This window comes from Pelophylax lessonae (assembly GCF_965119305.1).
Source record: "Pelophylax lessonae genome assembly, chromosome: 8".
Classification (NCBI taxonomy): Eukaryota; Metazoa; Chordata; class Amphibia; order Anura; family Ranidae; genus Pelophylax; species Pelophylax lessonae.
Window position 1 is genome coordinate 247,277,308 of NC_138775.1, and position 12,409 is coordinate 247,289,716.

A 12,409-nucleotide genomic window follows, 5' to 3' on the forward strand; every position below is an offset into this window, starting at 1 on the left:
TTGTTTTTGAAATGATTGGCAATCATCTGGGTGGTAAGCAAGTTACTGTGTAAAGGCAGTGGGGAGTGAAGTAAGGAATTAAGGGTAGAAAATAGTTGACAAGGTTTGGATGAAAGGGGTTTGATGTGAGTGGTGTAGTAGGTTTGTTTAGCAGTGTGGAGGCAGAAGTTGTATTTGAAAAGAGCAAATTTTTAGAGGGTGAAGTCTTGCAAGGATTTTGTTTCCCACCATGCTCGGGGCCATCTGTTTGCCAGGGTTGTAGCAGGTGAGGCCTGGTTCTGCATGTAGAGAAAAGGAGCAAGTGTGTCCAGGGAGGATGAAAGTGTGTTGTTGAAGACAGGAGTGGCCAGGTCTCGGCAGGACAGGGATGCAATTTTTTTTAATAAATGCAAGCCCACATTTTATGCACCCCTGTCAGTGTAAAATGATTTGTCTCAACCATTTAACTGCTACTTTGTCAGCTTGGTCTTTAAAGAAAATTGAACAATAACAGTTTCTGTTGGTATCGTCAGGTTAAAATAAAGAGAAAAAAAGCCTAAAAAATAAAATGAATGTATCCACCACAGCTGCAATTAATAAATTGTTGTTTTTTGGTTTATACTGCTTTATAGTGGTGTAGAATCCTATGTCTGAAGGAAGATGAGAGGTTATAAATGGTTGTACTGGTCTAAGCCACAGCAGATTATGAACACAGCGCGCTGCCCTTTGTGGCTACAAATTGAAAGCAAAAAGCTTCAGGATCTAAAGGTAACAAATCCATTTTCCCAGCTATGCATCAGAAATATAGATAAAGCTTTACTGGGGGAATATTACAGATCAATGTTAAAAACAGAACACTAGACACTTTCTTACATTCCATTCAAAGCCTCCAACTGCCAAGCCTCCTGATGCTCCAGAGCTTGCCATTCCAACAAACAAAGTGCTGCCGACATTGCTGGACATGAGTGAGGATCCAATCTGCAAAAAAAGACGGATATCAGGCCTGAAAAAACATACCAAGACAAGGAGGAATATCAGCCAGGGTATAGCTAATGTTATTCAAACCATTGCATTTGTGCCAAATATCACTCATTTTACCTTTTTCAGCAAGCATTTCCCAGGGTGTTTTGGTATCATTGCATGATTCTGTACAACACAGTGCGGTTTTTCTTAAAACTACTGCTCGGATGCTTGAGACCTGCCAAATCAGATTGGGGGCTCCTGAAGAATTTAGCTTGCCAGCTGTACAAGATGAATGCCAGGCTGAAAATTTGTAGGCTTCACTTCAAAAACATTCTAAGTAATAGTAATATTTTGACTGGATGGACACGATTAGGCGAGTCTGCACAAGACTCAACAAGAAAAAAAGTCTTCAAACAGTATAATGTATTTGACCATAGCACCATTTTTAGGCAAAATACGTGTGGGGTTATCAGGGACTAAACATCATGCCCAATCTTGTTCTATGTAACCCCAATGTCTGTGCTTCTGTTCACAAAATATAGTCATTTAGATATAACTTCAACACATTTTTAATCAGGCAATCAATTTTCAGTTTTTAAGCAGATGCAAGTGCCCTTTTAGAGAGACCACTCTCCTGAAGATGTTAGTTGGTGGAGTTGTGTGCCCGTTATATTCTGGAGTGGGCGGGGCCTTGTGCAGAAGGTGAATTTGACTTGGGTACCCCTGACTTACTGCATGGAGGTTTGGAGTCTGGAAGAGATTGGAGCTTGGGAGAGGGGTAGGCCTGCTGGGCCTAGGCCCAAGGAAACATACTCCATGGGTGGACCCACTGCTGGGGGACTTCTAAAGAGCATTTGGGAATATAGCTGGGCTTCAGATCAGTTGGTGGCACTGAAGTGTTCGGCACTGTAGTTGGAGTTGAGAAGTTGATGTGTCAAGTTTGTGATATTGGCTTTTGTGTTCTACGGTAAATCCTAAAACATCATTCTGTGAGGACATGCTTATTTTAGAAGGTGGACCTTGCATCAAAAAAAGGAGTATGGGGACAGTAGTGAGTCTCAGACCTGAAGTGAATGTAACACAAAATGGCAGGGTAGCCCTCAAAGACAAGTATGTGTGTACCCTATCTGAAGAGGAGGCTGAGCGGAGCACTTGGACAGATTGGCATGAACTGACAGCTAACCTAGCTTGCCTACAAGTTTTGTAAACTGAGCCCTGGATATCCCAAACATTGTAAATCCATAATCACAAGTCAATGAATTGTAATTCTTCTTTTCTCTGGGTGGTTGAAGATGACCCCTGGTCATGAAACTGGTGTGATAGGCAAGCATTTTTTTTTTTTGTTTAATAAATGTTTTTTCAAGGTTAAGCACAAATACAGTGAAATGCATATGAAACAACAGTTCAGATACTGTACACAATATAACAAAAGTAGAACCATAAGATTCCAGGAGTCGGAATACGGAATCTATAACTGGACAGGTGATTACTTAGATTATTCAACATCCCGGCCTGGGAGCCTAATCACATAATCAAATCCAACTCCGTTGATAAAACGATACCACAAAGTTTTTGGTAACCTACAGTATACAGTTTTAGAAGAGGAGAGAAAACAAGAGAAAAATAAAAGAAAAAAGACATAAAGCAAGAATAGGAAATACAAAAGAGAGGTAGGGAAAAGAAGAATGGGGGGAGGGGAGGGGGGGAGAGGGGGTATGTGCTGGACTGCATTGGCACAATACACATAGCAAATTAATTGACAATTTCGCAAGTATTAAGGATAAAGCACCTTTATACAGCAGAAGCCAGAGTCTGAGACTCTGCTTCCTCCATCATTACCGAGGTATAAACAGTAGTCTGTTGAAAAGCGAACCAGGGGGCCCATATTTTAGAATGAGATTCGGTGTCACCCTTGGTTACATATGTGAGGTCTTCTAAGAGACCTATATCATTGACCCTTTGTAGCCAACGCTTTAAGAAGGGAATCTCCGTGCGGCCCCAAAAGAGTGGAATCAGAGATTTAGCTGCGTTGAGCAAGTGGGATGTAAGAGAATGTTTATATTGGCCCACTGATTCGCTTGTACCATGAAATAGAATAGACCAAGGGGTGCAAGGGAGCGGTAGGTGGGTAATCGATTTCGTGAGTCGAGTGACTTCTGACCAGTATAAGCGAATACATGGGCATTCCCACCACAGGTGAGCATGAGACGCTATGCTCCCACAGCCCCTCCAACACAACGGGGAGCTGGCAGGGAACATCCGATGAAGCCTAAGTGGTGTGTAATGCCATCTGGATAGCAATTTAAAGTTGGTCTCTGCCATTTTCGTTGCAATAGAAGAGGTGTGCACGAGACAAAGTATCTTTTGTTTTTCCTTATCCATGATAGCAGATCCACTTGCCACATGTCAAGGTATGGAGGAAGATAGGCAAGCATTTAACTCTCCAGGCACAACATTGAGCCTATGGTGGTGTACAATAAAGGTTGAGCATCAATCACTTTGGTATTATTTTTTATGGTTTTATTTGCTCAATAAACTAAGTGTTAGGGACACAGGATACCCAAAAATTGAAAAATTCAGATTTTCTAGGCCATATAAGAGCAGCGAAGTAGATAACTCTATAGTATAGAAGCAAATAAAAATTCATGCTATCTTTATGTCCCCATCACCCTTCTTAATCTGAGAACATGAGCCAATCCTAAGCCTGACAAAAAAAAAGAGAGTTTGTTAATTAGGAGCGGCCTGATGCATGTTCTACATCATTTCTAGGACAACAGTGTAGCTGAAACTGGATAATCTGGGTTCCTCTGCTCACCCCTCCACTCAGCTGAGTGGAAAAGAAAGGAGGAATTCGGTTAACACTGCAGGCTTGTGCAGTGTAGCAGTTCACATCCTGTACATCAAGTCCTATCTGGTGAGGGTATGTATAGACATGTGCGATTTGTTTTGTTACAAATCAAAATTCGGACACCATTTTTGTTAGTCAGAGATTCAGATTTATTCAAATTTCAATAAATCCAAAATAAAAATTATAATGTAATGAATTATCCAAATTCAAAAATGAATTTGAAAATAAGATTACAATTTGAAATGGAAGCATTGCAATACATACAGTAAGGTATACAAGTGAAATAAGATGATTCCTACTCAGTCATCTTTATAGAATAGAAAAGAACAGAATAGAAGAAAACAGAATAAAATAGATCAGAACATATCAGAGCTGAAAATAAAAGAACAGAATATAATTTAAATAGAATAGAATAAAAATGAATAGAATAGAAAATAAAATAATAGATCATTTTCTATTCGTTTTAGCAGCCTAAGCAGGAATTACCTTATTTCATTTTTATACCTTACTGTATTTATTGCAATATGTTTCCATTTCAAATTCATTTTTGAATTCAAAGTCAAATTCAAATTCATTTTCAAATGCATTTGTTTTTTAATTCAAATAAATTATTTATTTCTGTCATGCACATCTCTAGGTATATGGTAATTTTCTATACTGAAAAGTGCTGCAATTTTCTTGGTTAATTAGATGCAGAACCTGTGCCATTTTCTATTCCTCTCGAAAATAGAAACAGACCATGTTGGCGCAGATAGAGCTAATAAAGGTCTATTAGCTTTGTTAATGTAGGGCACAGCACTTGCTCTAGTTCCTTATAATGGTGCAGGAAGCTTAGGTAATTTCCCAGCATAAGAGAAGTCGCAGTCTGCTGTTGAAGAACAATGGATTTTCCTCTAAGCAAATTCAAGGCCTCTGACCCACAGGTCGCTTGAAGTAATGTCCATTGGCATCAGCTTCTTCTGAGCACTCCAAGGGCACAGATAACGTCTCCAAGGATGTTCCATACAGGCAACCATTTTCTTGCATTGTTCCATCTGCGTACACCCCCCCAGCTGGATAGCTGAAATTACCTAAGCCGTTAGCACAAGCCCCCAGCTAGGGCAAGGCCGAGGAGAAAAACAACCTTCTGACAGGCTTGCAACAAACAGTACCCCACTGGAAAAACACACTTAGGCTCGGTTCACACCGTGCCGACTTCAACGTTGCCCGACTCTGAAGCTGCTCCGTACAGTGCGGCTTGCAAATTACTTCTTTAACCACTTGCCGACCGCCGCACGACTATCTACGTCGGCGGTCAGCCCCTCACAGGCAAAGTGACGTAGGGCTACGTCGCTTGCTTGTGAGGGTCTAGGGAGCGAGCGCGTGCCCCCGGAGGCGCGCTCCCGCTCCCGCGTGGTCACGAACCCCCCCGCGTGTGACCGGCGGACCCGATGTCCGCCGGCCACTCTGCGATCGGCGGGGGAGAGGGAGAAAGTCAGGCGGCTTGTGTAAACAAGCCACCTGTCATTCTCCTCGGTGTAAAAACACTGATCACATGGATCTACTATGTAGATCCGTTGATCAGTGTCCTTACAGCTCAAGCCACAGCCAATCACAGTAGAAAGCACGCCCCTAGGGACACACACAGCCCCTCCCACTCAAATAAAGTTAACCCCTTCACTACAAGTGTATTTTTACAGTAACAGTGCATATATGTATAGCACTGATTACTGTAGAAATGTCACTGGTAACCCCAAAAGTGTCAAAAATGTCAGTCAAGGGTCCGATCTGTCCGCCGCAATGTCGCAGTACCGCAAAAAAAAAAAAAATTGCAGATCGCCGCCATTACGCGTTAAAAAAAAAACAACAAAAATGACAAAAATCTTTCCCTTTGTTAGTAAACGCGATACCTTTTGCGCAAACCAATCAAAATACGCTTTTTGCGATTTTTTTTACCAAACATAGGTAGCATAAAACAAATTGGCCGAAAATGTTAAAAAATTTTGATTTTTACATTTTTTTGGGGGGGAATTTCATATAAAAAAAATGTGAAAAATATTGCTATTTTTGCAAAATTGACGCTCTTTTTTTGTTTATAGCGCGTGATCAAAAAATCGCACAGGTGATCAAATACCACCAAAAGAAAGCTCTGTTTGTGGGAAAAAAAGGACGCCAAATTCGTTTAGGTACAGCGTCGCACGACCGCGCAATTGTCCATTAAAGTCATGCAGTGCTGAATCGCAAAATACCCCCTGGTCAGGAAGGGGGTAAAATCTTCCGGGGCTTAAGTGGTTAATAGAAGTCATGGCAAGCCGCTTCAAAGTCTCCCCCAAGTAGTGCAGGAACCTTTTTCTAGGTTGGAGCAACTTGAGTTGCTCCGATTAGATGGTTTCCATTGCACTGAATGGAGTGCGACTAAGTTGCCTGACAAGTCACCCCAGTGTGAACCAAGCCTTAGTGACTGGCTAGGATGGTTACATTTTCAGAACGCATACATTGTTAACCCTCATATCAACTACTGAAGACTAGGGATGATCGAACGGTTCGGGTCGACCATCGGGTCCACCCGAACATTGACTGTTCGAAATTCGGCCGAATTCCGAACTTTTTGCGGAAAAAGTTCGGAATTCGGCAACCAGAACCGACCAAAATGCAATGGGACAGGAACTGGGCTTTAAAAGCCCGTGATTGGACCAGAACCATCAGTAAAAGCCAATTGAGGGGGCAGGAGGATGCTAGGAATGTGATTGGAGTGACTAGGGGGTCCAGAGGCCAATCAGTAATGAATACGCCCCCCAGTATATAAGATAGCCCCGCCAAATCTCTAGCATTGTAATACAGAGGCTGTGGAAGAGAGTGGAAGCAGTTCTGTTACTCCTGCTTCAAAAGTGTCATTTAGCAATTATTAGTGTGAGGAAAGGGATATCTAGTGTAGTTAGGGTACTATTCTCCACTATAGTTAGATTCAATAATCTAGTTTCTGTAAGGGAAAGTGTTTGGTGTCAGGGTGACCGTAGTGTAGGGTGAACTGACTCTGACTGCTATGGCAGAGTGACCAAACTCTTTCATGTCAGGGTGACCGCCATAGAAAAAAGATTGTTTGCATTAGAATTGCAGTAGAGCAGGGATAGGGCTCTGCTACTTTTATACCTGGCCGTTTTTGTTGCAGGTGTTTATTGGGCTTTTTTGTGGACGTCTTTGGAGGCAGGCATGACATCTGAACTTCTGTGTAGGGGTATATACACACACACACATATATGTATATATACACATACACATATATAGGTGTGAAAGTAGCATAACCCTATGCCTGCGCTAATGAAATTATTTGCAGGCCTAGGGCTCTGCTACTTTCACACCTATATGTGTGTATGTGTATATATATACATATATGTGTATGTGTATATATATACATATATGTGTATATATATACATATATGTGTATGTGTATATATATATATATATATATATATATATATATATATATATATATATATATATATATATATATATATATATATATATATATATATACACCCCTATACAGAAGTTCAGATGTTATGCCTGCCTCCAAAGACGCCCAAAAAATGCCCAAAAAAATGCCTGCAACAAAAACGCCCAGGTGTATTGTTGCAGGCGTTTTTTTGGGCATTTTTTATGGCATCTTTGAAGGCAGGCATAACATCTGAACTTCTGTATAGGGGTATATATACACACACACATATATGTATTTATACACATACACACATATAGGTGTGATAGGAGTGGAGCTCTATGCCTGCAAATAATTTCATTAGCGCAGGCATAGGGTTCCGCTACTTTCACACCTATATGTGTGTATGTGTATATATATACATATACGTGTGTGTGTGTATATATACCCCTACACAGAAGTTCAAATGTCATGCCTGCCTCCAAAGACGTCCACAAAAAAGCCCAATAAACGCCTGCAACAAAAACGGACGGGTGTGAAAATAGCGGAGCCCTATGCCTGCTCTACTGCAATTCTAATACAAACAATCTTTTCTGGTTCTGGACATGCTACAGAGCTGAAACTTCACAGGTACACTTTTTAGACCCCCCGACACTAAATCCAAAGAAATCTTTTCAATAATTTTTTCAATAATTGGCTTGGTTTATCAAAAACGACAATTTTTAAGAACTTTTTTTTGTATGATTAATAGTCCCTGGGGCATGACCTAGAACCCTAGGCACATTTTAGGGGCATTTATTGGGTTTTAGAGCTTCAAAATGGTGTTTTTTGATTACCGAAGTTCGGATCCCATTGATTTCAATGGGGTTCTGGAATCCGGACCCAAAATTTTGGGAAGTTCGGGTGTTCTGGTCGAACCAAACTTTTCAAAAGTTCGATCATCCCTACTGAAGACAACTCAACAGCAGCTGGTAGAAATATTTAATGGCCTGAGTTTAGGAGAAATCTACTGAGCACAGGGAGTGTTAAAAAGCTCAGCCTGGTTACAGTCTAAGCTGAAGTGTTCCTAAATTTAGTGTCATTTTTGCAGCTAAAGTGGAAATTTAGTCAGAAAACTAATTCCTGATAGAGGACTTCAGGCTGGCCCCTTTTTGCATTAATGCAAAACAAAAAACTATCAGCGCAACTACTGTGTATAAATGAAATAAAATAAAACGAATAAACTCCAGCAGCTTATTCTCACTGTGTTTTCACTCCACAATTAAACATCAATAATAAAGAAATAGTGCTGCACCAGATACATAAATAGAATTCACTCTCCTCCATGATTAAGTGAAATGAATCCCAAAATGATGTCCATCAAGAAAAATCATATAAGTAATACAAATACAAAGAACTGAAATAAATCAATACATCATTCCCAAAAAAGATGTGTCCATCAAAAAAGTGTTATATTCATATATTAATGTGAAAAAAAAACATATAATCATGTGAAAAAAATATATATAGAAAAAGTGAATAAATTGATGCAGTTAAAGTGAATCTGTGCACAAAAGAGTCCCAGTAGCAACCAAGTCCAAAGGATCCAGAAGACTCCTGCAGTCTCCAACACCTCCGTAGTGAACAATTCAATAAGGTGCTGCTACATCCACCACCACTAAGCAATCAAGCCTCTCACCTTCCTATTCGACCCAAGAGTCACCAATGGGTCAGATAAAGCAGTTCCCTTCTGGGATATTGGATAGATGAATCAATAAGGACTTGCAGCTGACAGGCTATTCACAGGGACCACACTGGATCACTCATATTCGCTCATATTCAAACACCACCAGGCATGATGACCCCTACCAAAGAAGGCAGTGCTCTATTGCTTGACGTAACGCATATAGGGGGAGGAGCCTGTCAGTCATACGTCACCACGTCTCTGCCTGTGTACACGGAACCGCTGCTATAGTTTGCACGGCTGAAGTTATAGTTTTACTATTTTCTTAATAAATGCTATTTTAATAGCAGAGAGCACTAGATTTTCTTTTGCTTTCCCCCTTGTCATTATGCCTGGTGGTGTTAAATACGAGTGAATATGAGTGATCCAGTGTGGTCCCTGTGAATAGCCTGTCAGCTGCAAGTCCTCATTAATTCATCTATCCAATATCCCAGAAGGGAATTGTTTTATCTGACCCATTGGTGACTCTTGGGTTGGATCGGAAGTTGAGAGGCTTGATTGCTTAGTGGTGGTGGATGTAGAAGTACCTTATTGAATTCTTTACTACGGAGGTGTTGGAGACTGCAGGAGTCTTCTGGATCCTTTGGACTTGGTTGCCACTGGGACTCTTTTATGCACAGATTTACTTTAACTGCATCAATTTATTCACTTTTTTCTATATATTTTTTTTTTTACATGATTATATGAATTTTTTCACATAAAATATGAATATAACACTTCTTTGATGGACACATCTTTTTTGGGGGTGATTTATTGATTTATTTCACTTCTTTGTATTTGTATTACTTATATGATTTTTCTTGATGGACATCATTTTGGGATTCATTTCACTTAATCACGGAGGAGAGTAAATTATATTTATGTATCTGGCGCTGCACTATTTCTTTAATTTATTATTATTATAGCTGCCAGAGTTTATTCTTTTTATTTTATTTTAATTCATTTACACACAGTAGTTGCTCTGATAGTTTTTTGTTTTGTATTATACCTGCAAAAGGGGCCAGCCTGAAGTCATCTATAAGGACTTTATTTTCTAACTAAATTTCCACTTTAGCTGCAAAAATTACACTAAATTTACCAAAGAACACTTCATCTTAGACTGTAACCAGGCTGAGCTTTTTAACACTCCCTGTGCTCAGTAGATTTCTCCTAATCTCAGGACATTGAATATTTTTACCAGCTGCTGTTGAGTTATCTTCAGTATGATTTTTCTTGATGGACATCATTTTGGGATTAATTTCACTTAAACATGGAGGAGAGTGAATTATATTTATGTATCTGGCTCAGCACTATTCCTTTTGCAGGTATAGCTATGTAAAACATTAACAATAACTGCCTGTATATTAAAAATAACTGCCTATACTGTTTAAAATCCAGCAATACACTGTCTCACCCTGCTCTGCACATGCTCCGTTGCACTCTATTTTTCGGCATTGTGCTCAGGGGCTCTGGGCTTCAGAAAAATGGGAGCCTCCAGCAAGAAGTAACAGGAACAATTCTGGGGGCAATTTGCAGCACACACTCATTTTGGTAGCATAATTATTAATGTGGAATGTATGTTCCTTGTGTAGCCGGGACCAGACTACCAGTATCTGAAAGTGCAGACTCACATTCTGTTTCTTCGGATTGTCTTTGAGTCCATCTAGTGTTGGTTTCAGGATTAAAGCATCTAAATTGCAGAGATTGGGGAACGGCATTGTGGGAACTGTAGTCTTCTGTAAAGCTATGACTGTGTGGCTGGATTAAGAACTGCCTTTCCCAGCAAGCTTTGGATTACAGAGGGGCACCTTGGGAGAGGCTATAAAGGGATCAGCTGAACAGGTTTGGGGCCTCTTGCTTCCTGGAACCCATCGTGTGCACATCAGTCTGCTGTACAGAGAGCGGGATTGCGGACTGCGGCCTACTGCACACCGCATCATCTGCGGACAGACTCAGCCCTGGCGGAACGATGTTCATCGCAACAATGCAGACATCCTTTGTAGCATTTCTGATTGGGGGGGAGTCAGCGAGACACCGTGGGACAGCAGAGCACAGCCATCTCCAGGCCACAGAACGTGGAGGATTGCCATTACCTGTTTCCCTAGGACCCTCATTGGTGGACATCAGGATTTGGCGAGAGGGCAGCTGCTCAGAGTTCAGATCTAAACTATTACAGTTCTAGTTACACTGAAAACAGACACTCTGCAATTGAGTCAGCCATCAGATCACTTAGGATTATAATCAACTACTCTGCATTATTTGCTATACACTGAGTTGTATTAGAAACTGTTTATTTCATGAGTTCCAACTGCTGGTGAAGACTTTAGCAAGGCCTTGCAAGTAGGACATTATTATAAATTTCCAAATGAAAGTTCCAGTGTATCCTTTCTCAAAACAGTGCTGTGATAAAACTACATCAAATAAATAAAAAAACAATGCAATCAAATAAAATTACATCCAAGTGAGAAATGAGTGATATAAATCATTAAAAAATGTAATGTTCATGAAGCTAATAAGACTTCAAAAAACACCTCGTGATGTAAATGTAGTGATCCCCCTCCCATTGGTTGATGCACTCTTCAGATTATGTTGCCTTCCATTCTCATGGTTGGCAAAATGAGCTTTCAGATGTAAAAGATTTACACAGGACTTCGTGTCATCACCATCTTCCCACTGTTTGACATGAAATCACAATTGATATCTGTAGCTTAAACAGCGGGAATATGGTGATGACACGAAGTCCTGTGTAAATCTTTTACATCAGAAAGCTCATTTTGCCAACCATAAGAATGGAAGGCAACATAATCTGGTGAGTGCATCAACCAATGGGAATGGGATCACTACATTCACAGCACAAGGTGTTTTTTGGAGTCTAGTATCTGGATGAACATTACTCTTGGATATTTGGGACATCTTTTTAATAATCATTTTTTAATGATTTATAGCACTTATTTCTCACTTAGATGGAATTTTATTTGATTGTATTGCTTTTTTTTTTTGTTTTGAGAAAGGATACACTGGAACTTTCATTTTGAAATGTATTTTTGATGATTATATAACGGCAGCAGGGTGAACATTCTTCTATTTAAATTATCTTTATTTAATTATTTCACGTTTACATGTTTTATGCCTTCCGCATGGCTTTATTTGCAAGATTATTAATTAGATGTATTCACTTTTTTGTTGGGATTAATTACTTGCACATAATATTTGTAGGACAATTTTATACTATTGCTTCTTAAAGGGGACACGTTACTGGTATCTAGATTACCCTCTCGTTAGGATACAAGTGGTATAGGCCAGCCTGGGTTTCACCTTTAGCCTGAGTAATAATATACAGCTATCTGACAGATTTAAGTGCATATGCTGGGCGATTGTGTTCATTAATATTATTTGGTGTCATCACAACCGGTTTTCTCATTGTTTTTTTGATGTCAGTTTAGCTGAACCCCTTCAGGTTTATCCGGGGTCTAGTTGACTAACACAATTTTTTACAAGTTTATCT

The 12,409-nt window shown here is 40.0% G+C and overlaps 1 protein-coding gene across 1 annotated transcript in view; it reads right to left on the reverse strand.

Annotated features, from left to right (window-relative positions):
- Window positions 1-12,409, reverse strand: part of LOC309562237 (sodium/glucose cotransporter 4-like) — a gene marked incomplete at both ends in the record, with an annotated part of 115,448 nt that overhangs the window by 84,812 nt on the left and 18,227 nt on the right. Inside the window, one exon of the mRNA XM_082266358.1 lies at window positions 853-957. Within this exon, the coding sequence (XP_082122484.1) occupies window positions 853-957 (105 nt within the window). The remainder of the gene's footprint in view (window positions 1-852; window positions 958-12,409) is intronic.